Raw genomic sequence first — 26,860 nt, 5'->3', positions numbered from 1 at the left:
TTAGAATTGAGGGAGTCAGAGAATTTAAAAAACGGTGATGTTTACTAAGGAGCAAGGACATGATATGTTGAAAATGAGTTCTTATTCTAGGATAAAAGCATTTTTCTCTTAACTTCTGTATTAAAATCAACTGTGCAAAGGCAAAACTGTGTGTGTGTGTGTGTGTGTGTGTGTGTGTGTGTTTGAATATTATACATGCAAGCATATTTCATGAGAAAGAGAGATAGAGCATTCTAGGAGAGTCCACACAGCACATGTGGCCTTGTTTGTGAGAAGATCTACAGAAATAGTCTCTTAGTCTAAAAATTCTTAGCCGCAATTTTTTCTTAGATTAGAAACCACATAACCCAATGGTGAAGTTTGAATATTCTCAGATGATACTCATAGAATGAAACATAAACAACTTGAAAATCAAAATATGTTTACTAAAGCTCTTTAAGTCTCAGATTTTCCACTGACAAATCTGGGTCCCAAATATCTACCTCCTGTGTCTATGTGAGGATTAAATAAAATAAATATGTGGAGGCATTTAGCATACTATCTGATTTATAAGGCCCTCACTGTATATGCTTCCTTTCCTTCTTATAAAAAAGAAATCAGTGTTTGGTGAGGGTCTCACTTCAAAACAGCCTAAGAAAGGCGAATCTTCCCACAGTCAAGTGATGGCCACATTGAGGTCTGGTTGTCAGGGCAGACCTTGAATCTTGAATGTTCTTCTCCCCACAGCCATCCCTGTAAGCTTAACTTTATGGTTCAGATCCAAAGAAATGGGGTACATTTTCCTTGAAGCTGGTCTGCCTTTCATGAGCCATCTGGCATCTCTTAAGACATCTGGAACTCACTCAGAGCATAATACAGTTCTGGGAGGCACGTAAAATAGAATTCTGTTTCCCCAGAACATGAGGCAAATTGAGGCCGAAGGGACGTTGGAAACAGAAGCAGCCACTATGATACCTCTACTCCCTTACTCCTTAACATGGGACTTCAGAGTGGACAAGGAAAGGTTATGACTGAGTTAAAAGGTTTCTTTTTTTTGCGGGGGCGGGGGGGTTGTTTTGGCCAGTAGCTCTGAATTTCCTTTGGGTGCAGGAGAGAGAATCACAGACTATGAAAGCTATGCACTTTCTGTCCAGAAAGATTTTTTAAAAAATTTTAAAAGCACATCCACACAGCCACCATTTCAGAGGGTTCACAAATCATCTGTAATTTCCAAGATAAATAAATGCAGTTTCAAAGGATATTCTATGGGTCTTGTCACTAAGATCAATGGAATTTGACCATATACAAAGGTCAGTATAGAAGTATATAAAGTATCTGCCATCTTCATTCTATGGACTCACTCATCCTGTTCCTCTAGCATACCTTCAACGCAATGATGGTTTCTGTTAGGACTGCCAAGGCAATGTGGATACACATTCATTTATTTATTAACTTCCCTGACCATTATCCAAGTCAGGTGTAGATTCAATAGGGTTGTAGAACCTAAGACATTCTATGCATGCAGGCTCAGTTTAACCCTTTTACATAATCCATATTCTTCAGCATTTGAACTCATCCTCTTTCTGCTTCACAGCACAAACCCCTCCCAAACTGCTCCCAAACCTGCCTCCCAGGAGAAGCTAGCTAGAACATAGGTTGTTTTAATTACTCTTTGCTTCATTTTCATGTAGCTTCCTCATCATCAGGAGGAAGTCCCCTTACTGACATAGCCTGGGTTTGTGAATGTGAAGTTCATTCTTGTGGCAAGACTCTAGCTAAGACATGTGTTTAAGTGGACCAGGACTTTAAGACCTCCTTCTGTAGTTTGTCAGGTTCTATTTTCATATTTAGTGTTTTCTATAACTTTAAGCTCTGCCTTAAAAGTATAAAAAAGATTTTTACTAACTTTGAATCTTTCTCCTCTTCCAATGCAACAGTCACCTTTCTGATCAATATGGCATATTTAATCCATTCTTGCATTTGACATAATACTCACTCATTGTGTTCTGGGCATTGAAGTAGGAACTGAGGACAACAGACTTTTATGGTTTGGGCTCCTGAGTTCTCCAGGAGCTCAGGGGAAAGGCAATGTTTTAAATATGTCATCACAATTCTGTGTGACAGTGTAATGACGGCAGTGACTTTGAACACAGAGAAGGAACACCAATGTGCCCTCACCTGAAAGCTCTCCAGAGGAGATGATGTAAACACTGAATCTTAGAGGACAGGCGAGTTTGGCAAAGAATGAGGGGACAGGGTGGCTGGGCATGGTGGCTCACGCTTGTAATCTCAGCACATTGGGAGGCTAAGGTGGGCGGATCACAAGGTCAAGAGATGGATACCATCCTGGCCAACATGGTGAAACCCTTTCTCTACTAAAAATAAAAAAATTAGCCAGGCATGATGGCACACACTACTCGTGGACATGGTAGTCCCAGCTACTTGGGAGGCTGAGGCAGGAGAATCGCTTGAACCCAGGAGGCAGAGGTTGCAGTGAGCCGAGATCCTGCCACTGCCCTCCAGCCTGGGTGACAGAGGCAAGACTTATTAAAAAAAAAAAAAAAAAAAAAAAAAAAAAAACTTGGAGACAGGGGAAGAGATGGGAAAGTGTGAAAGTGTTCTCGGTAAAAGTCGCAATGTGAAAGCACTGACATGACAGCATGGCTAATTCAGGAAACTGTAAGTCCTGCTCAAGTCAACTTTAGAATGGAAAGTAGGAGCCAGTTTATGAAGGGTCTTTGTAAGGAGCGTGAATTTCATACTGAAGGTCCAAAGGAACCATTGAAGGATATTAAACAAGTGAATGATATGATCAGATTCAAATGAGAAAAAAGAGCATTCCAATCGAGTTTGGAGAATGGATTAGAAGCAGGCAAAACTGGGGGCAGAGAGACCTTTTAGAAGGCTGTTTCAATCATCCAGGCAAGAAATTATGAGGGTTTAAGCCAAGGCAGTACCAGGAGGGATGGAGACATCAAGGAGGTAGAAAAGCAAGTCTTGATGACTAATTGGATAGGGGCCCCGACTTGGGAGAAATAAAGAATGACTTCCAAGGTTCTAGCTTTGGCAACCTGATGGACAGTGGTGCCATTCTCTGAGATAGGAAACAGAAAAGGAGTAATTGAGAGGGGTAGAGGAAGGAGTGATGAGTTCAGTTTTGAACATGCTGATCTGGCTAGAGAGGAAAACTGAATAGTGATTTAAGACTTTTCAATATGGAGTGGAATTCATAGTAGTTAAGATTACCCAAGGATGTAATGACAAGTGAGAATGGAAGAAGGCTGAGGAGAGCACTCGTTGCTAAGGAGTGGTAAACAAAGAGAAGCCAACAAAGGAAATTCAAAACAATCAAAGGAGACATAGGAGTGGTTTAAAAAAAAAAAAAAAGCAAAATACAAAGAGAGTTTGGAGAAGGGTGGCAATGATCAGCCATGTCTCATGCTGCAACGAGATCATCTATAAATAGGATTGAAAAGTATACATTAAATTTAAAACCATGGAGATTCCTAGTAACGTGGTAAACATAGTTTAAGCAAAATGAAGAGGTAAAATGCAAATGGAGCTATCTGTGGGAAAAGAGGGAGCTGAGACAGTGTGCACTGCTCTTTCAAGGAGCATTTTGGGGAAATGAATGTTTATTTCACATGTAATTTTTAATAACAGATATTTTATTTACTTCTGGTTAAAAACATTTCCTTAATAAACAGAAGAAACTACATAGAAACATTTTCTTACCAAGGGTCCTCATTATGAATATTGATGTTTTAAAGGATTTTAATAATAATCGTGACTAACATGGAATTGCTGTTATTTTCTGGTAGATGTTTCTGTTGTGCCTCTATAACTGGCAGCAGTCCGTTCTTAGCAGCTATCAATCAGTCTGCTTCTAGGAACCCTGATGTACTATTTCTAATATGCTGTTCATTTTAGCCTAAAGCAAAACTCAATGTTGCCAGAAGTAAGTGATCTGTTTTTAGAATGTTCTCTTAATATTGATGTTCAAAAATATATCAATATGTTCTAATCATGAAGATAGTTCAGTTCTTATTTATGGAGTAAAATAGCCTAGCATGACCAATCTCTGACTCTTGAACTTTATTTTTTTGCCCATCTCCACTCACGCATATGCCACTCTTCAGTGAATTCAACTCATGCATTCATGGCCTCTTTCACTCATATATACATTTATTAAATAATTATTGATCCTTTATGTTTCAATACTGTGCTAGTCAATGGTGATAAGAAAATGAATGAAACCCAATTCCAGTCCTGAGTAAGCCACCACCTTGTAGAAATGCTCAACAAATAACAGCTAATTACAGCCCAACCTGAAAAGGGATATGATAGCAGAATGGATAATGTCAAAATAAATGCTGCTTCTAAAAAGCACCGTGCTTTTTCTCACCCATATTTACACATGCTTTTCCTCTGCCTAGAATGCCCCTCAACTCCTTATTCTTCTAGCAAACTCTATTTATTTTTTCATGATTCAAATCAATCTTTTTTTTTTTCCTCTTCTAAGCTTCCCTGACATTTCTCCTCTATACATAGGAACATGCGAGTTTCAAATCCAGATTGGTTGTCTTTCCTTTCATACAGACAAATGAGGATGGGCTTTTTGTTGTCATTTTAAAATGTTGGTTTTATGATTATTCAAGTATGGTGAGACCAACAGATCAGGAAATGAGATGATTGCTACCGAAAAGATAGTTTGTTTCTCATGGTTGCTGAAAGGAGAGGGCACCCCACACCCTGCAGGGCCAGGCCACACCTTGCAAGGCCAGAGGAAGCACCGAGTTCTGTCAGGAGGCAGAGAGAATGAGGGGAATGTGGGCACGAGACTTTCTGTGGGTTTTCGGGAAGGAATGGACAGAGCAGAGTAAGCAGGCTTAGGATTGGCTAGCTTTCATAACCAGCAGGCTCTGTACCTGGCCCCAGGGTGGTTAGAGCAGGGAAATAGTGGCTCTGTGAGCACATCAATAAAATAGATGGTTGGGGTATGGGCTTTGGATAAGTTGGTTAGGTGATAAAAGTCACACTTCAGGAAGGGCAGTCTCTCCAGGGTCAGCAAAGCCCACGAAGGCTGAAGTATCAATATAAAAAGATAGGTTTAAAACAGGCACTACACTGAACTTCCTCTAAAAATAGTAACAGTGACTAAAAATACAGGTCAAGTATCTCTTGTCTGAAATATTTGGGACCAGAAGTGTTTTGGATTTTGAATGTTTATTGGATTTGGGATAGTTACGTATATGTAATGAACTATCTTGGGGACAGAACTTCAAATCTAAACATGAAATTTATCTTTGTTTCATATATCACTTATACATATGGCCTGGAGGTAACTTTATACAATAATTGTAATAATTTTGTGTATGAAACGAGGTTTGTGTTAAATACTAATGTGTAGAATTCCACACTTGTGGTTTCCTGTCAGCACTCAAAAAGTTTCAGATTTTGGATTTTTGGATTAGGAATGCTCAACCGTAGTTATGTTTGTACTAAATAGCTATTTTTAGTAGCTGCTTTTTTATATATTTATTTACATAGTTATTATTAGAAATGTCCAATTTAGGGTAAATAGTCCACACACTAAACTCGACATTTGTTTTTTCCTTCCTTCTCCCCTTCCTTCCTTGATACGCTGCTATTTCTCTCTCTCTCCCTCCCTTGTTTCCTCTCTTCTTTCTTCTTCCATTTCTCTATTTTCCTTCTCTCTTCTTTCCCCTACTCTCCCCTCTTCTCTCTTCTTTCCTCTCTCCCTCTGCTTCCTCTCTCCTCCCTCTGTCTTTTCTTTATTTCATCAAATATTAATCAAATGCCTACTAAGAGCCAGGCACTATTCTAAATGCTAACTTTATCATGAAATCCTCACAGAATCCTGGGAAGTAGGAAGTACTAGTCTTGTTTAATAAATGAAGCTGCAGCTATAAAAAGGTTAAGTAACTTCCCAAGATCAGAGAGATCACAGGAAGCAGACCTGTGCTCAAATAAGGTCTGTTTGATTCTATCATTTAGATGTTTAACCATTATTCTAAATATGCAACAAAAGTTACTACACACTAAAAGTTTGAAATATTTGAATCTAAGTGTCACTTACCCACCAACCTGAGAACTGAACTAGTTTGTACTAGTTCAGAACAAGATTTATAACATATTATGAACTTGGGAAACTTCAATGACACCTCATTCATTCATTCAACAAATATTTATCTGAGCATCTGGTTTCTAGACTAAGTTCCATAACTTATTAGCTATGTGACATTAAGGAAATACTTAATCTCTCCAAGTCTTTATTTCCTCATATATAAAATGTAGATAGTAATATTAACCCCACTAATACAACAAGCTTGTTTTGCAAATCAAAATGGATGAAACAAAAACATTTAGCAATTCACCTATATAATGAAGTATGTATAATACAGAGGCATTGACTACCCATTCCATGGCTGATAAAAATGTAAGATCAGCATTTCAAACCCCAGTGGCTTCTGAGTAATGAAGTATGCCTCTGTGTCAACTGTATAAAAACTTGCTGGTAAGCATTCAGTTGCACATTCTTGTCCTAAATCATATCCTGAATGATACCTCAATGGTAGAATATACTGCTGGGTATTAATTCTTTGTCAAAAAATATAGCTTCTAATTATGAGAAAAATATTAATCGTATCCTATTGAAACATTTTGTATTCTAGTGAAATCTTTTTTTTTTTTTCAAACTTGTAGGTCAGGGCTATATGTGGGAAGCATGGATTGTATCTGACCCTGAGCCTGCTGGAAACATTGCTTAACCATCAAGATTTGGGTTACCAAAATGAAATAAAGTAAGTCAACTTTTGCTAAGAACTGAATATTTGTATCCACCACCCCTTCCCCAAATGATATGGTGAAGCCTTAACTTCAAATATGATGGTTTTTGGAGACTGGCTTTGGGAGGTGATTAGGTTTAGATGAAGTCATACAGGTAAAACCCCTATGATGAAATTATTGTCTTTGTAACAAGAGGAACAGACGTGAGAGTTTCCTGTCTCTTCCATGTGAAGATACAAAAGGTAGCCATCTATAAGTCAGGAAGAGGGTCCTCACCAAAAACTTAACCTGCCAGCACCTTGATCTTGGATTTTCTAGACTCCTACCTAGGGAATGACATTTTGTGAGAGCAGCCCGAATTTTTTATTCACTCTGTCTTCTGTTAGGATACCAAACACTGGATCTGTCTTTAGAGTAGGAGTTCTGTGTGTGAAGCGATCGATTTCATCACTTGATAGAGTTAAGAAGGTATGCTTTTTTTGTGACCAGAGGGTCTTCTTCGCTGTAGAAAAACAAAGCAGGAAACTTCCACCTACAACCATTACAGACTATCAGGGACTAGATTTACCATTCCACCTTTAACAACTAAAAATATATGACAAAAATATAGGACAAAATATGTGAAGCAGTGATTCTCAGACATCGAATGGCAAACAGCACGGAACAGTGACTCCTGGGAGAAGAAAAACAAAGCAAGTGAGGCTAGCTCATTGCATAGGAATGGGGAATTCAAGCAGAGCCCAGCATTCTCCCTGAGTTAAAGCGACAGAGTTTCGAGTTCAGGAAGGCCAAAAAGACTAAAATGCACAGTACAGAGGAGTAGAGAGGTGAGAAATCCCCAGGGAGCCCTCTCTGGAGATTTCTAAGAGTTACCCTTAAATCTTCATGTGAGTGCTGGCTAATGTATCCATTTGAGGCAACTACCCAAGGCCAGGGAAAGTAACACCAAAAGAAAGATGTAGAAACATCATTAGATCTCATACAGGATTGGGAATACTTCATGTTTCCACCAGCTAGTGAAGAAGATCTTGTACCACATATGGCATTGAGTAGAAACCTTAAAAAAGTACAGCATTGTAATGATGGTGCCAAATTACCCCAGACAAACTCAACAAACCTTAAAAGTCTAACAAAGCTTGAAAATGATCAAAATGTTTTTGAGCAACTTAATTATATCTAAGAACAAAGTCCCCCAACTTCAAAGGAACAGAAAATTTTGATCAACAATGCAAAAATCACAGTTTCTAAAATGTATGCAAAAATTGCTGAGCACAAAAAGAAGCAGGAAAATTAGGACGTATTATTCAGAGAAAAACCAGTTAATACAAGCAGATTCCTAAACAACACGGATAATACAATTAGTAAACAAGCATGTTAAAAGAGCACTTATAAATACACTTCACCTGTTCAAGAAGGCATAGGAAGACGTGAACATAATGAAAGGTATGGAAGATTTAAAAAGATCCAAATACAACTTCTGGAGATTAAAAAAAAAATACACTGTCTTCTCCACTACAACATGTAACCCCAGTGTAATAATGTGAAAAACCCTAAACAATTCACAACAGAGACATTCTACACAATGCCTAGCCGGTGCTCCACAAAATTGTGAAGACCATTGAAAATGAGGAAGATCTGAGAAACTGTCCCAGCCAACAAGAACATAAGAGGACATGAAGACTAAATGTTATGGGATAGCCTGGAGGGAATCTGGAACAGAAAAGGAATATTAGGTAAAAACTAAGGATATTGGAATTATGGACTTTAGTTAATCATAATGTATGAATATTGGTCCATTAATCATAGCAATAGTATCATATGAATGTAAGATATTGACCAAAAGGGAAACCAAGTATGAAGCATGTGAAAATTCTCCGTACTACCTTGAATTTTTTCTGTAAAATCTAAGACTACTTTAAAAAAATAAGGTTTATTTTAAAAATACAATACCTGAAAGAAAAATGTTTGTTATGGAAGCAATGGAAGATAATACACACAATAACAAATAAGTGAGTTTGACGACACAGATATAGACACTATGTAAAATAAAACTCAGTGTGAAAAAATGAAGGAAAAACTAACAGAGCATCATTGGGTCTTGTGACACCAGCAACCTAATACATGGGAAACTGGAGTCTCAGAAAAGGAAGAGAGGGATGAAGGGAAGAAAAGTATGTTGAACAAATAATAGCTGCAATTTTTTCAAATTTGGGGTAAACTATAAAGACATGGACCCAAGGAGCTCAATGAACTTCAGACACAAGAAATTTGAAATAAACCATGCAAAAGTTCATTGTGATCAAATTGTTTAACCCAGTGGTAAAGAAAAAACCTTAAAAGCACACAGAGAAAAAGACAAATTATAGTAGGCTTCCCTTTTCTGTGGTTTCACTTTCTATGACTTCAGTTACCAATGGTCTGAAAATATTAAATGGAAAATTCCAGAAATAAGCAAGTTATAAATTTTAAGTTGTGCACCATTCTGAGCAGCATGAAGAAATCTTATTCTATCCTGCTTGGTTCTGCCTGGGTCATGATCATACCTTCATCCAACATATATCCATGCTGTATATGTTACCCCTGTGTTGGTCACTTAGTAGCTGTCTTGGTTATCAGATTGACTGTCATGGTATCACAGTGCTTGTGTTCAAGTAATTCTTATTGTGCTTATTAATGGCCTCAAAGCAAAAAAGTAGTAATGCTGGCAACTTGCATATGCCAAAGATAAACTGTAAAGTAATTTCTTATGTAAAAAGGTGAAAGCTCGCAACTTAATGAGGAAAATAAATGTATGCTGAGGTTGCTAAGATCTACAAAAAGAACAAATCTTCTGTTCGTACAATTGTGAAGAAGGAAAAAGAAATTTGTGCATAGGACATATGTAGGGTTCAGTACTAGCTGTGGTTTCAGGTATCCACGATGGGTCTTGGAATATACACCGTGTAGGTAAGGGGAAACTACTACAATTTCCTTCTCAAATTTTTGGTAGAATTCACCAGTGAACACAACTGGGCCTGGAACTTGCTGTTTTGAAAGATTATTAATTATTGATTTAATTTATTTAATTAGAAAATCAACTTATATCCAGAATCTGGTTCCCTGTCACCCCCTCTATTGTTACTTAACAACACCCATCCACACTACCATTATCTTTCTCCTGGATTTCTGTAATAGCCTCCTAACTGAACTCTATTTCTACTCTTATACCTAATTTATCCTCACTCCTACAGCTATTATAATCTATTAATAAACCTAAAAGGGTTCACATCATTACTCTTCTCAAAACACTGCAAGAGTATGTTATTACATGTAGAAGGCAAAAAAAAAAAAAAAAAAAAATCAAAGTCCTCTACACGAGCTGCTCCCCCATCACTTCTCTGGCTGCATCTAAAATTTCCTTTCCCTAATCTGTTCCAGTTACACCATGCCTCTTTTCTTCCTCAAACACACCATGCAGACTTCCGCTTAGCACCTATCCTTTGAATGTTCCCTCTACCTTGAAAGCTCTTCCCACAGATACCCTTATGCTAACTCCCTCACCTTCTTCAAGTTTTTGCTCAAATATCTCCTTGTCAATGAGACCTACACTAACCACCCTATTTAAAGCTGTGGTCCCCATCCTTTGTTCCCCTTAAGCTAGTCTTCTTGTGTTTTCTTTTATACACTTATCAACCTCTAATGAATTAGGTAATTTGCTGATTTATCATCTGTTTAGTTATTATCTGTATCTCCCTGACAGACAGTAGATGATAGTGCCACGGGGAAGAAAGGGTCTTTGTTTTATTCATTGATGTATCCAAAGTGTCTAGAGCAGTGCCTGGTACATAGTAGGTTCTCAATAAGTATTTATTGACTTGAACTGAATTGGGGGTTGGGGATACATTGACTTGAATTGAATTAGAGGTGTGATCCCTCAAAATATTCTCAGGGATGCAGATACATAAATTCTTCTCAGTCCCTATCTCATGAGCACCTTGAAGAAGGCCTTCCTTACCCAAGTCATCAAAATCAGGTCCCTTGGGCTGTACTCTGTCATGGCACACAGTCATTTTATTTGCTAACACTTATCACTATTTGTAATTATTTGTGTATTTGCGTTATTTGTTAGTTTAAAGTCTACATAGTGATCTCCATGCTAGCAAGGGGCATGACTATTTTCCTCACACTATATTTCCAACATCTAGCCTAGTACTTGGCTGTATTAGTTCGTTCTCACAGTGCTATAAGGAACTACATGAGACTGAGTAATTTCTGAAGAAAAGAAGTTTAACTGACTCATAATTCTGTAGGCTGTACAGTAAGAATGGATGGGAGGCCTCAGGAAACTTACAATCACAGTGAAAGGCAAAGGGGAAGCAAACACGTCTTACCATGGCAAATCAGGAGAGAGAGAAAGAGAGACAGCGAGGGGGGAAGTGCCACAGTTTTTTTGTTTTGTTTTGTTTTGATTTTTTAATTATACTTTAAGTTCTAGGGTACATGTGCAGTTTTAAACCATCAAACCTCATGAGAACTCACTGACCATCATGAGAACAGCATGGGGCAAATCCGCCCTCATGACCCAATCACCTCCCACTAGGCCCTTCCTTCAGTACATGGAGATTACAATTTGACATGAGATTTCGGTAGGGACACAGAGTCAAGCAATATCATTCTGCCCCCAGGTCCTCCCAAGTCTCATGTTCTTTTTACATTTCGAAACCAATCATGCCTTCCCAACAGTCCCCTAAAGTCTTAACTCATTCCAGCATTAATGCAAAAGTCCAAGTCCAAAGTCTCATCTGAGACAAGGTAAATCTCTTCTACCTATGAGCCTGTAAAATCAAAAACAAGTCAGTTGCTTCCAAGATACAGTGGGGGTACAGGCATTGGGTAAATGCTCCCATTCCAAAAGGAAGAAATGGGCCAAAACAAAGGAGCTACAGTACCCATGCAAGTCCAAAACCCAGCAGGGCAGTTATTAAATCTTAAAGCTCCAAAATAATTTATTTTGACTCTATGTCTCACATCCAGAGCACACTGATGCAAGGGGTGGGTTCCTAAGGGTTTGGGCAGCTCTGCCCCTGTGGTTCTTCAGGGTACAACTCCTTTGGCTGCTTTCACAAGCTTGCATTGAATGCCTGTGGCTTTTCCAGGTACATGGTTGAAAGCTGTCACTGGATTTACCATGCTGGGGTCTGGAGGACTGTACACCCTCTTTTTACAACTCCACTAGCAGTCCCCTAGTGGGGACTCTGTACAGGAGCTCCAATCCCACATTTCCCCACTGCACTGCCCTAGTGGAGGTTCTCCATTAGGGCTCCACCCCTTCAGCAGACTTCTGCCTGAACATCCAGGCATTTCCATACATCCTCTGAAATCTAGGCAAAGGCTCCCAAACTCTTGCCTTCTGCACATCCACAGGCCCAACACTCCATGGAAGCTACAAAGTCTTGGGGCTTGCACCCTCTGAAGCCATGGCTTGTGCTGTGCCTTGGTCCCTTTCAGCCACAGCTGGAGCTGGAGCAACTGGGATGCAGGGCACCACGTCCTGAGGCTACACAGAGCAGTGGGGCCCTGGACCCAGTCCATGAAACTATTTTTCCCTCCCAGGTCTCCAGGCCTGTGATGGGAGGGGCTGCCAAGATCTCTGAAATGACCTGGAGACATTTTTCCCATTGTCCTGGCTATTAATATATAGCTCCTCATCACTTATGCAAATTTCTGCAGCCAGCTTGACTTTCTCCCCAGAAAATGTGCTTTTCCTTTCTACCTCATAGTCAGGCTACAAATTTTCCAAACTTTTTTTCTCTGCTTCCCTTTTAAACATAAATTGCAATTTTAGACCATCTCTTTGTAAATGCTTATGACTGTACATTTTTAGACACAACCAGGTCACATCTTGAATGCTTTGCTGCTTAGAAATTTCTTCTGCCAGATACCCTAAATCACTTCTCTCAAGTTCAAAGTTCCACAGATCTCTAAGGCAGGGGCAAAATATTGCCAGTCTTTTTGCTAAAGTATAGAAAGAGGGACCTTTACTCCATTTCCCAAAAAGTTCCTCATTCTCATTTGAGACCACCTCAGCCTGGACGTCATTGTCCATGTCACTGTCAGCATTTTGATCAAAACCATTCAACAAGTCTCCAGGAAGTTTCAAATTTTTTTCCCACATCTTCCTGTCTTCTTCTGAGCCCTCCAAAATGTTTCAACCTTTGCCCATTACCCAGTTTGGAAGTCACTTCCACATTTTCATGTATCTTTATAGTAGTGCCCCACTCTCCTGGTACCAATTTTCTCTGTCAGTCTGTTTTTACATTGCTGTAAGGAACTACCTGAGACTGGGTAATTTATGAAGAAAAGAGGTTTAATTGACTTATAGATTTACAGGCTTAACAGGAAGGATGGCTGAGAGGCCATAGGAAACTTAACGATCAAGGCAAAAGGCAAAGGGAAAGCAAGCATACCTTACCATGGCAAAGCAGGAGAGAGAGAGAGACAGTGAAGGGGGATGTGCCACACTTTTAAACTATCAGATCTTGTGAAAACTATCACGAGAACAGCATGGGGGAAATCTGCCCCCATGATCCAGTCACCTGCCATCAGGCCCCTCCTTCAACACATGGAGAATACACTTTGACATTAGATTTGGGTGGGGACACAAAGCCAAACCATGTCATTGCCACATGATAGGTACACAGTAAATGTTTGAGGAATTTACTTATTCATTTATTTAGCAAGCATTTACTGGGTACCCACTACATACCAAGCACTACTCTTACACACTAGGAATATAGATATGAAAAAAACAAAACCCCTTTGCTCATGAAACTGATATTCTAATGGGAAAGATAAATAATACCTAAGTTAGAATATATGGCATATCACATGGAGCAATACAGAAAAATGAAGGGTAAAGGTTATGAGGCACATCAATCAATGAACATATGAATAATGAGGTTATGATACTGAGCTTAGTCAATGAATTTCCACTATGCCAGCTTTGGACATGAGAGTCTGCCTTCTTTAAAACCTTGGGGGTGGTTGGATGAACGAGAGGGGTGTGGCTAAGCTGGAAACGCAGAAAACTGAGCTAAGAGCTGAGTAGAAAATCGCAAGACTAAAATTAATACCAAAAAGGCACCAATCTAAAGGAAGAAAAAGCAAGTATCAAAGCTCACATTATACTTATACATAGTAGAGACTCAATAGATGTTTGTTGATTAAAAATTGAGATCCAGAACCAAGATTCCAAGAATTAGGAATATGAGACCAAAAGAAAATGGGGAGCAAATAAGGTTAAGCTACTTATCATCCTATCAACACTCTCAGTTTCTCACTGTTTTTGTGCAGATCAGAGAAGCACACTGATTTCTTTACTCACCTGTCTTTGTCTTTTAAATGTTCAAGGATATCAAAACCGTAAGAACTAAAAAAGAATTGCATTTATAAGAAATAAACCTGTTTCATCCCTAAACAGTCATTGGCTAAAGCTTCTTTTGTTGAATTAAATCCATTTTGTTAAGGGCTTTGTACGCAAACCTATATCCTTAAGAGATTAAAGATGCAATTTAGACACACATTTTAGAAGCTGAATGCACGAATCATTATTTTAGTACATATTGTCCATTAATCTGCTGTTCAATTGGGAACCCATTTGGAATGTGGCTGCTTGCTAATTAGCAGGATTCTAGTGCTGAGCTGCTTCCTGACTAAATGTCCTTTAGAATCAATAAAACATCAGGAGGGATTATGGTGATGTGGGATTAGCCCCATCTAACCAAATAAAATGAGTTGTGTTTCCTCCTTAAACTGTCATGTTGTAAGAGTTGACGAGAGGAGCAATTTCACAAACCCTGTTACAAAGTTGTTGTTGTTGTTGTTTTAACATTGAGATTTGTTTTTTTGCCATTTGCCTACCAATTAGCAGAGACATTAGTGAATGACTGCCAGGATAAGGCGATTTTGAGAAAGACTTGATTACGATTTCAAATCTCTACTCTGAATCACCCTTATGTAAAATGAGTTCAGGTTGTGTTGGATGGAAATTATTATCCGTGTTCTTGGCCAGAAACATGTAAATCAGAATTAGCATTTAATGTTTCTGTGTGACTTTGCAATAAATGGTAATTAAGGAGGGCAGAGAGAGAACAGGAGGCAAACTAATACTCTAAAATTGTATTGGCAAAATTAAATGCTTCAAACCAGTTTAAAACACATGCACACAAGCCAAATTGCGTTGGGGGAAGGGATAAATAATAAAGCTGCTATGGAAGCTTCATGAATAGAAGGGAGCAATTGACACAGCCACAAGCAGGACTTATCATACACATCTGGCCCATTATTGAGAGTGCAATTAAGTTGAAAAAGACTGGTTTTGCTAATCCCAGAAACAACCAGAGGATTTTAGAAGATGAAGGAAACATGAGGTGTCTGATTCAGCAATTACTTATAAAGGGAATAGGAAAAGTGTTAGGTAGCAAGCTATTAGAGATATGGTATAGATCTGCCCATTGGCTGTGCCTTAGAAATCAGACCTGCTGCCTTTTCTCTTCCAGAAAATAATAATAAGTGCTTTATAAATATTAACTCTTTTAATTATTACAACTTTTCCATGAAGTAGGTATATTATTTTTCAAGTGAGGAAACTGAGGCACAGAGGCACAGAGAGGCTAAAACCAATACACAAGTAATAAATGAATTCATCAATAAGGCTAAGTCAAATGTAGGCCCTCTACCTTCAGTCTCGTCTCTTGGTCACTACACTACACTGAGTCTCCTACAAGTCCTATGAAACTCAGTTTATAAGAGAATGGCTAGGCACAGAGGCTTTAGCCAAACTGCCTAAGTTCCAGAGCTGGCTTCACCCTTGGGCTTGATGCTAAAGAGAATTCTAGATTTCAGTTTAGTATCTCTTGCCCCCTCCTCCAGGACCCAGGAGGAATGTAAGGTATGAATACCAAAGAGGGAAACATTTAAGCTCCAGGGGCAGGTATTATCCAAAGAAGCCCAGAGTTTGGAAGCAACCTTTCCTTACCAGATCACATGGCTTAAACAACAGAGATTTATTTTCTCACAGTTGTGGAGGCTAGAAGTCCAAGATCAAGGTGTCAGTAGGTTTAGTTTCTTCGAAGGCCTCTCTCCTTGGCTTGGCTAACTCTCAAAAGTTAGGCTTCTTTGACTCTTCCTTCTGTTAGGGCTGTTAAAGGCTGAATTGTATCCCTCCAAAGTTCACATATTGAAGTGTTAATCCCTAGTAATTCAGAATATGGCTATATTTGGAGGGCCTTTTAAAGAAGTGATAGGCTGGTTATGGTGGCTTATGCCTGTAATCCCAACACTTTGGGAGGCGGAGGTGAGCAGATCACTTGAGGTCAGGAGTTCAACACCAGCCTGACCAACCTGGGAAAACCCTGCCTCTACTAAAAATACAAAAATTAGCTGGCATGGTGGCACATGCCTGCAGTCCCAGCTACTCTCAAGGCTGAGGCATGAGAATTGCTTGAACCTAGGAAGGAGAGTTTGTAGTGAGCTGAGATCGTACCACTGCACTCCAGCCTGGGTGACAAAGTGAGACTCTGTCCCCCTAAAACTAAAAATAAAGAAGTGATAACTGAGTTAAAATGAGACTATTAGTTTGGGTTCTAATCCAATCTGAAGGGTGTCCTTATAGGAAGTGGACATTTGGAGACACAAAGAGACACCAGGGATGTACGTGCACAGAGGAAAGACCATGCACAGAGAACACAGCAAGAAAGTGGCCATCTGCAAGCCAAGGAGAGAGGCCTTGGAAGAAACTAAACCTACTGACACCTTGATCTTGGACTTCCAGCCTCCAGAACTGTGAGAAAATAAATTTCTGTTGTTTAAGCCATGTGATCTGCGGTATTTTGTTATGGCAGCCTGTCTGAGACCATTTGGACTGCCATAACAGAATACTATTGACTTGGTGGTTTATAAAAAAACATAAATTTATTTCTCAGATTTCTGGAGGTCAGGAAGTCCAAGATCAAGACACAAGCAGATTTAGTGTTTGGTGAGGGTCCAGTTCCTTAGAGACAGATGTTTTTTTCACTGTGACCTCCTATGGTGAAAGCAGAAAAAGGTCTCTCTTAGGCCTCCTTTATAAGAATACTAATCCCATGCATGAGGGCACTGCCCTCCATGGCCTAATCACTTTCCTAAGACCATAGCTCCTAATACCATGAGAGTGAGGATTTCAGTACATGAATGTGGGGGAGATATAAACATTTAGACCATAACACAACCCCAGCAAACTAATATAGTCCCTAAAGGCTAAAGGCCTCTTCAGTAATCCTCCTGTCTGACTCCTCCTTCTGGCATATTTTGTTTCCCTTGACTGAAGTAGAAGATTACAGGATTCTGAAGGCAATTCTTCAAATCATGGGACTTAACTTCTGATCCTGGCAGTCTGAACAGAGCTGACTCTTTATCAATATTCTATACTATGTCTCAGCTGAGCTTGGTGGGATTTGTAGGAGCTAACCAGGTAAGGGACAGGGAAGAGTATTTCAGAGATAAGGAGCCGTATGTGCTGAGACAAAAGCCAAGCAAAAATAAGTTTGGTGAACTATATACTGTTCATTATGGCTGGAACATACATTTCAGGAGGCAAAAAGGTAATGGGCTTAGGAGGTGAACACCGGCAAACCTTTTGACTTAAGCCTTCATAACCCTCACAGAACAGCATGCCAGCTGAAACTACCTTCATCAGTGTTACAAGGATGTTCCAGTAAAATAGCCTACATTTTGTGTGTTTAGTGCATTTAGGTTTGTTTGGTTTTCTAATGTATGAGGCTTTTTGTATAAAATAACATCTGCCTAACAACCCCTAACTAAAATTTCTATGAAGAAGGAAAGAGACAAACAATACAGGATCAGCAAAAACTGACTAATAGGGACTCTAGTGTCAGAATGTACCAAAAAATTCTTCACTAACTATAATAAATGGAATGTGGGAAAATAAATGAGTTGCACGCCCCAAGCTGTGCCCTATCCACCTATAAGAAGTGCAGAAAACAGAAAATACTTTATCCCTTCACCACAATCTTCCCCTTGATTTGGGGACCCAAGTCTTGACCAACAAGAAAATTACACAAGTGCTGTTTTCTTGTGCAGCCTGAGCACTATGGTTCCCACGTCTCCTTTCCCTCCCTCCCCTGCCCAAGGATACACACATGTATACTTAATCACACACAACTCTTCTGTGCCTATTTGGAGAGCTCAACTATCAAGAATGACAGCAGAAAGTTGAAGTAAGCGAGGTGGGAAAGGGAAAATATGACTATGATGCTTGCATCTGATGAAGGTAATATCTGATAATAAAGTTGTAGAGGTTAGTACAGAGAGGAAGATCACTGTCTGTTGTATATGATGAGGAGCATTAGCTTATGGCATACTATACCAATATGGGGTAGGCGATATACAACAAATGTAGCGAGAAGATCCTATCTCTGCCCTATCAAGGTGTACCAGGTGTATGCCTGAGAGGCACCAGGAGTGGATGAAAGTTGTCATCTGCCCTTGACTTCCGGTCTAGTGAGCAGTGAGCAAGGCCAAAGGAAATCAATGCAACTCATCTGCTGGGTTTTACTGAACACGAATAGATACTCATTTGAAGCATAATACCTAATTTTTAAAAAACACACACACTACAAAACATGGAAAGGGAGCCACAATTCTGCAGGCTCCAAATCTCAACAGACCTTTTAAATTGATCTACTCTAAGAAAAATTTAGAAAACCATTGATTTTTTTGTAGAGTATAAGAAGCCATGTCCTCTACTGAAATGAATTGGAAAGTAATCAACATAATGAGATTAAAAGGACACAAAAATGAAACTTAAAAAGCACAAAACATGAACAGAGGAAACTAGAAAGAATTTTGGTAAATATGGATGGTTTCAAGAAAACTAAAATTTCCATAGCTGAATTAAGAGGTAACCAGGAATCAATATATAATGTCAAATTTAAGAGGCTTTTACAAAATCTAGAGGAAAATAGCAAAGAAGAAAATGAGGATAGTAGATATAAAAGAAGAAGAATAGAGATTCAACCTCAGAAATAGAGATTTCTTTGGTATTATTAAAAAGAAAACTAGAAAGAATGGAAAAAGAAATAAAAATGGAAGTCCCAACTGAAGAAACTTTGCAGAGCTTGTACAGCTGTAGAGATTGAAGGGACTCAGTGTGACATAAGCTCAATTAAGAAAAAATGTATGCACATCATTCCAACAAAACTTTTATATTATAAAGACAAAGGCAATTATTCAGGGATCCAGGCCAAAAACCCAATAAAACTAAACCAAAGCAAACAAAGAAAAAATTAATTATAAATGACCAAAAATCAGACTGACACCAGACTTCTGCAATAATAAATGTCAAGAGACACTACAGCCGTGTCCATGGAACTGCAGAGATCACAGAAATATAACTGAAGTCAAGTTACATTATGTTCAGATAGATTTGGAGTCAGGGGATAAATCCTGGCTGTCCCATTGATCCATGTGCCCTTGGGCAAGTCACTTACCTGCCCCATAAGATGGTTGTCTCGATTAAATGAGATAATGCACAAAAAGTACTCAGAATATTCACTCCATGCCATTTTAACTTGAAAAACTCAGTTAAAGTGGGATTCGAAATCAGGTCTGCCTGAATCTAGAATCAGGCTCACAGAACTTGTCCTCCAGTCCTGACCTGTCTGGCTTGACACTGGAGTTTTGGTACCTACTTTTGTTATTAGAATTATAGTGCCTGTTATGGCAACTAGAACCCACTCCCAAATTTAAGTTGTGAACAGCACTTTGAAGGTCTTGGGGTAATGTAAAGAATGTGGGAGAAAAGAAATATTTTGTCAGAAGGATCTTAAAAATTGTGTTGGTCATGTAAGTCCTATACCATTCAAATCAGGCAATATCCAAATTCAATCATTAAAAAATTTTCCCTCAATCTGCTTCCCCCGCTGTCAGCATATAATCAGGAACGGGCAGGAAATTTTCTGGTGTCATTTTATGCAAAGGCCTTATCTCATATCATACCTGATATCTAAGAGAACACTACCTGATAACTCCTAACATCTCTGAAAAAATAAATGTTGTGTAATGTGTAAATATTAATGGATCTAGGTTCTTATTGTTGTTGCTGTTTTATGGTTTGTTTTTTTTTTAACCAAAGGGTCAGAAGGTGCTGCAGCCATAAACCTGGACTTAAAATAGTCTGGAAAGAAATTGCAAGAAGTGTAGAAGACAGGAGATGCCTCTACTGTAGTTTATTTGCAGATCTGTGCTAATGTCAGATCTTTATATAATGATTAATATTCCTTAAGAGTGCTTGCTACTTCTTGTTCAACTTTCTCTTATCTGCCTAGACCTGCAGCATCTGATATAGTCATCAGCTTATCTGACTGGCAGTCCTGCATATCCATCACTTATCTGTCTATTCATGTGCCCAAAGTGGCATGAAACTCTGGAGGCCACATGTTCAAAGCCCAATATCATACTTATCCTGACCAAATAATTTCTCTAAACATTATGTCATATATAGGAAAGGCTTCATGAAGTCTAAGAAAAATAAACTAGTTACCTATTTAACTCATCATTTTATTTAAAGAAAATAAAGTCATATGACATTAGAACTTTTCTTTAAAAACCAAGCCTATATATTTCCCAACTTGCTCTTCATTTTTACTTGACTTCTTCTAATGGACAAGACGGAGAAAGATAAAGATACTTAGTTGATATTTGGTTGCTAGCAACAGAAACTGTCTTTTGCTAACACAAGCAAAAAGAAATATTTTCAAAGGTTATGAATTAACACAATAATCGGAGAAAAATAAAACTTCAGGAAGGACTAGAACCAAACATTAAGGCAGAGATAGAGGCAGAGACAGTGGGAGAGAGAGAAGAAGCAAGGGAGGGAAGAAGAGAGGAAGGGATAAATAGATTGAGATCACAACGTTGGCTAGGGCAGGGTATGGGACTTTGACCATACCATGGTCCCATCTACACAGTATCCAAAAGGAAACCAGTAGCTGTCACCCCAGAGAAGAGTATATTTATATATAAATGGAGAATGGATGCTGGGCAAGCAAATATAAGTAGTTTTCAATGTCAAAGCTTTGCTAAAGTACTTTTTAAGCTTTAAATTACCTGGTTGTCACTTGCAGACATATTACTCAATGTAATTTCCATTTGGGAATTCACTGACTATTGTGTTCTTGCATTCAGCACCCATATTTATCCCCTTCTATGTTTTTTTTTTTTTTTCTGTGTTGTAATGCTTTCCATAATTGTGAAGGCAAAAAGAACTTTTCTGAAACCCTCTTGACACAAAGTTCTAGACCTGTTTTAAGATCTATCAGTGAGATGCAATTTCATAAAATTTGAAAGTCAGAAGCAGTGGGGAGAGGCCAGTGGCACGGAGACTGTTTGTTTGTTTGTTTGTTTGTTTGTCTATCTGTTTATATCTACAGCAGTAACAACCCCAGAAACTGGCAAGTGTTTGTTTTTCCAGTGGCCAGAAAGCAGTTTGTACTGCCTGATGACAACTTCACAGCTAGGGGCAACTGAGACATCAGCTAGATTTTCCTGGTGTTCCCTAATCTCTGGACCACATCTGCTAAGGTCTGACCCTAAACTTAGCAGCGCACTCCAGCTTCTGTTCTAATGGCTTTACAGTAATTCCCTATATCAAAGCCCTTTTTAATAGACATATATAAAGTAGTTTCTGTTTCCTGCATTGGACCCTAAATGATAGAAGTATCAAAAAGCTTATTCAGTATCACTACCAATATAAACAGAGCTTCACTGGACATTCTTTCAGGGCAATCATATTGACCACCAATTTTTGTTTCCTTTTCTTGCGCAGATGGCAGAATTTTGTTGCGATGCTGAGCACAGCTTCTTCTGATTTGTTATCTGATTTGCCTACAGGTGAGTTCCATTATTTTTTTGCTGCAGAGAGACCTTCCGTTTTTCACAGCTATTGTTGACTATGCTGCCTAGTTTGAGTGGTTTGCTTGTTGGGTTTCATCTCGTTTCTCTCAGAAATGTAAATAGCTCCCCAGTGAAGGAAAAATGGGAGTGAGAATCACGTTAATGGCTATTCTTTTAGGCCAGTTAGATCATAAAAGGCACAATTCTCCAAGTTTTATTTTATCATGAGACATTCTCTAGTGGTAGCCCTTAAAGATGAATGCAGTACATTTACAGACGTTAGTATTATTTATTAGAATTTCAAGTGCACAGTCGCTTAGATCAAAGAAGCTCATAGCTGGGTATTTATTCTACTGGTGTCTCAACAAAAGAAACCTGTGAGAGTATATATATGTTTAGTGTAGCTTTTTTTGGTAAACATTTTTAAAAACAGAATTAACAGAAAGATCCTTTGGGGACTATTTAATTAAATTACAATATAACCAATTGATAAAATGATGCAATTGTAAAATAATATGGCTGGGTTGCTACAGGAAGATTTCCAAGACATATTATTAAGTGAAAATTGTAACGATGCATTGGGGAAAATATTTAGCAATTAGCAAGTTTTAAATATGACAGGTGAAAAAATATGCATTGATATTAATCTGCTGTTGTAGTTTTTCTATTTACTACATCCATCAACCATTTACTGATTGCCCTTTGGATCAAAATACAAAGTACTAAATGTGCGTGTGTGTGTGTGTGTGTGTGTGTGTGTATGTATGTTCGGGATTAAATATATCAGTCTACATCCAGGTGGAAAAACCTAAGAAATCTTACTAGGTATTTCAAGCAGAGAGAATTTACTAAAGGGAATTGGTTATGTAAATATCCAAAGGTTGAAGGATAAAAAAGAATATGGTGAGTATATTCATTTCCCAGGGCTGCCATACAAAATACCACAATCTTAGTGGCTTAAAACAATAGTAGTTTATTCTCTCACAGTTCTGGAGGCTGGAAATACAAAATCAAGGTGTACGCGTGGCCAGGCTTTCTCTGAACACTCTAGAGAAGAGTTCTTTCTTGCCAGTTTCAGCTTCTAGTAGCCCCAGGCCTCCTTTGGCTCCTTATTGTGTAACTCCAATCTCTGTCTTTGTTTTCACAAGGCCTTCTCCTTTCTGACTTCTGTGTGTCTCTGTATCCAAGTGTTCCTCTTCTTTATCTTATAAAGACACCAGTCATTCTAAGTAGGGCCTGCCCTAATCTAGAATGACTTCATCTTAACTTGATGACATCTGAAAAGATCTTGTTTCCAAATAAGCTCAGATTCACAGGTACCAGTGATTACAACTTGAACATATTTTTGAGGACACAATTCAATCCACTACAGGGAGGTAACCCAGACACTAGTAACTGTAGAAAGCAGCTACCACCTTAAGGCTGAGGGAACATAGAAGAAGGGGTACTATTATCAGAATCTCATAGCTAGTGTCACCACACAGATGGTTCTAGGGTCTCCACGGAAATGCCAAGCAGCTGGAGGAAGGATTTCAGAGGGGATTCCATACAGCTGATTCTTGGACTACAACATAGTTTAAGACTCTAAGAAGGTGGCTGCACTTGAATCTCTTACAAAGCATCGTACTTTCAATGAGGAGACCATTGAAGTGATGTCACGTGGCTGTTCACCTGACCTGAGGTTTCACACGTGGGTAGGGCTGAGAATGCTGAAAAACTATAGCAGTAGCTCTTCTGATGCTAGGTGGATACTTGAGTGACCTCACATGGCTTTCCTCTGTGTGTGGGCATCCCTGGTATCTCTATAGGTCTAAATTTCCTCTTCTTATAAGGACACCAGTCAGATTGGGTTAGAGCCCACCCTAACAGCTTCATTTTTACTTAATCACCTCTCTAAAGGCCCTGTCTCCAAATACAGTCACATTTTGAGATTAGAGATTCAACATATAAATTTGGGGTGGGGGGCTACACAATTAATACCATAGCATATGGAATAGCAGAAAAATATGTAAAAAGATAAATTGAAGTCTCACACAACTAAATAACTACCTTATATTGGAACACTTATTTTATTTCTCTCTGATTCATTTTTCTCATCTCTAAAACGGGCAAAATATAAAAGAAAAATGCAAACCTACCCCACTGATCTTATAGGGTGATTGTGAGTCTGACAAACAAAATAGGCAACACATCACTAATTTTCATAGGCAATGTGTCACTCTCCAGAACCACAGAGTTGGGGTAGTGTTGCTGTTGCATTGCTGTTGTGATAGCTCACTGCTTATCTACTTAGTCGATGTCTTGGTCTCTTCTCATTTCTGTACTGCTGGATCTATGATGATTAAATGCTCTTAAGCACTGAGTGAGCCATTTTTTCTGTCTATTCTTTTGCTGCACAGGTAGATATTATGAAAGTGAAGGAGGGGCATTATACAGAAACTAAAGAAAGATACTCCTTATGGGTGTGTAGAACTGTGAATTTTCTCTTTCCTAGGACCCCTCTGCACTCAAAGATGCTATATGAACCTAATTGAGATGACTCATTTTATATATACTGCCTTTATTAGAAAATTTATATCATTAGGAATCATAAAAATCCTGGGAACTTGTTTTTCAATGTACATATAATTTTCATATAAATACTTAATATCTGTGACTTACACTAATGACAAGGAGAGACTACTTTCCAGCAAGCCAAACCTCCTGGGAAGAACAACTAGAAGATTAGATAACATACAAAAGAATATTTGTTCAAAGACTCTTACTTGGAATTCAAATTGAACTACCAGACAGTAGGGGGAAAAAAGCTCTCTGTGAAAGGATGTATCATACAAAAATCTCTTAAGATTTTCATACAGTATGTCCAGCTTCAATTAAAAATTGCCATGGATGATGTAAAACAGGACATAGATTTTGAAATAACTGTAATTAATATGCTCAAGAAAATGAATGACAAGATGGGGAATTTTCAGCAAAGAATTTGAATCTATAAAAGGAATCAAATGGAATATCTAGACTTAAATTTATAAAAATTAATATTTAAAAGCTCAATAGATGGGTTTAACAGATTAGACATCACTGATGAGAGGACTAGTGAATTGTAATATAGTTCAACAGAAAATATCCAGATTGAAGCATGGATGAAAAATTAGGATGTAATACATTTAAAAGTATGTAAGAATCTGGGTACAGTGGCTCACACCCACTGTCCTAACACTTTGGGATGCCAAAGTGGGAGGATCACTTGAGCCCTGGAGTTTGAGACCAGCCTGGGCAACAAGGTAAAACCCTGTCTCTACAAATAATAAAGAAATTAGCCAGGCATAGAGGTGCATGCCTGTAGTCCCAGCTACTTGGGAGGCAGAGGTGGGAAGATCACTTGTGCCCATGAGGTTGAGGCTGCAGTGAGCTCTGGTTATGCCACTACACTCCAGCTTGTGCAAAAAGAGTGAGACCCTGTCAAAAAAAAATATGCAAGAGACACATAGGAAATGGTGACAACATCTAACATACATGTAACTTAAGTCAAAGAAAAATAGGAGAAAGAGAATAAAGATGAAGTTGAAGCAATTATGACTGAGAATCTTCCAAAAGTAGTAAAAGACTTTAAGCCACAGATCTAAGAAATATGATGAACTCCCATTAAGACAAATATAAAAAGAGCTTAGGCCCTCTAAACATGGTAAGGTCTAATGTCTAAAATAGTATTTCACAAAAATGAAGTATGAGCTCAAATTTGAATCTCTTCACTGTGGAGCCTGTGAATGAGAGAGGGGAAGAAGATCATGCAGAAAGCAAACAGCAGAGTTCCAGTATGACTGCTGACAAGGGAAGATTCAAAGGAAATGAGAAGTAGCATAAGAAGCTCATTGACACCCCTCAAACATTTCTTGAATACCTATCAATCATTCAAGAAAACAGAAAAATGGTGAAGGGTTGGCCTCCCTTTTGCTAAGGAAAAAAAATACTCATACTAGTTACTAATTAGAACTACATCTATTGAAGGGACAGAAAAGCAAACGCAATTGGCTTAGACAATATAAAGATTTTGGTTTATTTAGCTGAAAATTCTGGCAGCAGCAAGGACTTCAAGAACAGTTTGATCTAGTCATTCAAATATCAAAATCAAGGATCTGCCTTCTTTCTGACTCTCTGATCTGCCTTACCTGCTGTTGGCATCATCTTCAGGCTCTATACAGTAGTCCCTCAACTACTTGGACATTCTGCAATAGCAAAATAGCTATGGTAGCTATGGCCATCACATCCTCACAGCATGCTCTTTGGATAGGTGTTCTCCCAAGAAGGAGAGAACTTTACTACCTAAGAAACTGTAGCATGTATTTCTTCTCATATAGAGGCTCAGATTGAGTTTTATGTCCATCATTGAACCAAGACTGTGATTAGGTTACCATGATAGACTTAAACTAATCAGAGATCAAGCTTGGACTTGGAACTGGAGAGTCAATCCAACCAAACCATAGTGCACTGGGATGGGGTAGGAGCAGTTACTACAAAGCAAAACATAGTTGCTATCTTCAGAAGGGGATAATGAAGGAGGGAATCACCAGAGGGGAAAAAAAATGAATGCTGAAAAGCACACACACACACACACACACACAAACACACAAACACACACACACAGAAATCAGCTTCAGTCAGATCATGTGGCCCATGGGGCCTTTTAGCCCTGTGAACACTTCACCCATTTCTCTTCCCTTTTCATTCTGCCTCACCCAGGCTCTGCTCTCAGTTACTGCTTGGTGCACCAATCACTCCTATCTCGTGGTCTTTGCCTTTGCTGTAACATTTTCCTCCAATGCTCTTTATCCATATATTTTCACAGCTTGCTCTCATTTCTCCTCTGTTCAGGGTTTTATTTAAATGTCACTTCTTTAAAGAGGTCATTGGTGAATTCTCTATCTAAAATGGCAACTACCATTCCTTTCCATCCCCCAGTCATTGGTTTTAGCTGTGGTTTATAGCACTTATCACTACCTGACATTCTTTGACGCATCTCTTTCTTCTCACCACCAGAATGCACACTCTATGAAGGAAAGATAGTGCCCAGCATATAGTAAGCACTTAAATGTTTCTTATATGAATGAATTAGTTCAAGCCACAGATGTAACCCTGCCTCTGT

General features: G+C 38.7%; 1 protein-coding gene across 2 annotated transcripts in view; it reads left to right on the top strand.

Annotated features, from left to right (window-relative positions):
• The window catches only part of C1H1orf87 (chromosome 1 C1orf87 homolog), an 82,915-nt gene that overhangs the window by 41,826 nt on the left and 14,229 nt on the right, over positions 1-26,860 (top strand). For both annotated transcript variants that reach the window (XM_031669364.1, XM_021942200.2), the window contains exons 8-9: positions 6,706-6,803; positions 21,653-21,717. In XM_031669364.1, the coding sequence (XP_031525224.1) occupies positions 6,706-6,803; positions 21,653-21,717 (163 nt within the window). The remainder of the gene's footprint in view (positions 1-6,705; positions 6,804-21,652; positions 21,718-26,860) is intronic.

Source organism: Papio anubis, chromosome 1 (genome assembly GCF_008728515.1).
Source record: "Papio anubis isolate 15944 chromosome 1, Panubis1.0, whole genome shotgun sequence".
In the NCBI taxonomy this organism is placed as follows: Eukaryota; Metazoa; Chordata; class Mammalia; order Primates; family Cercopithecidae; genus Papio; species Papio anubis.
Note: the sequence above shows the minus strand (reverse complement) of the source record. Positions and strands in the feature narration are given on the sequence as shown.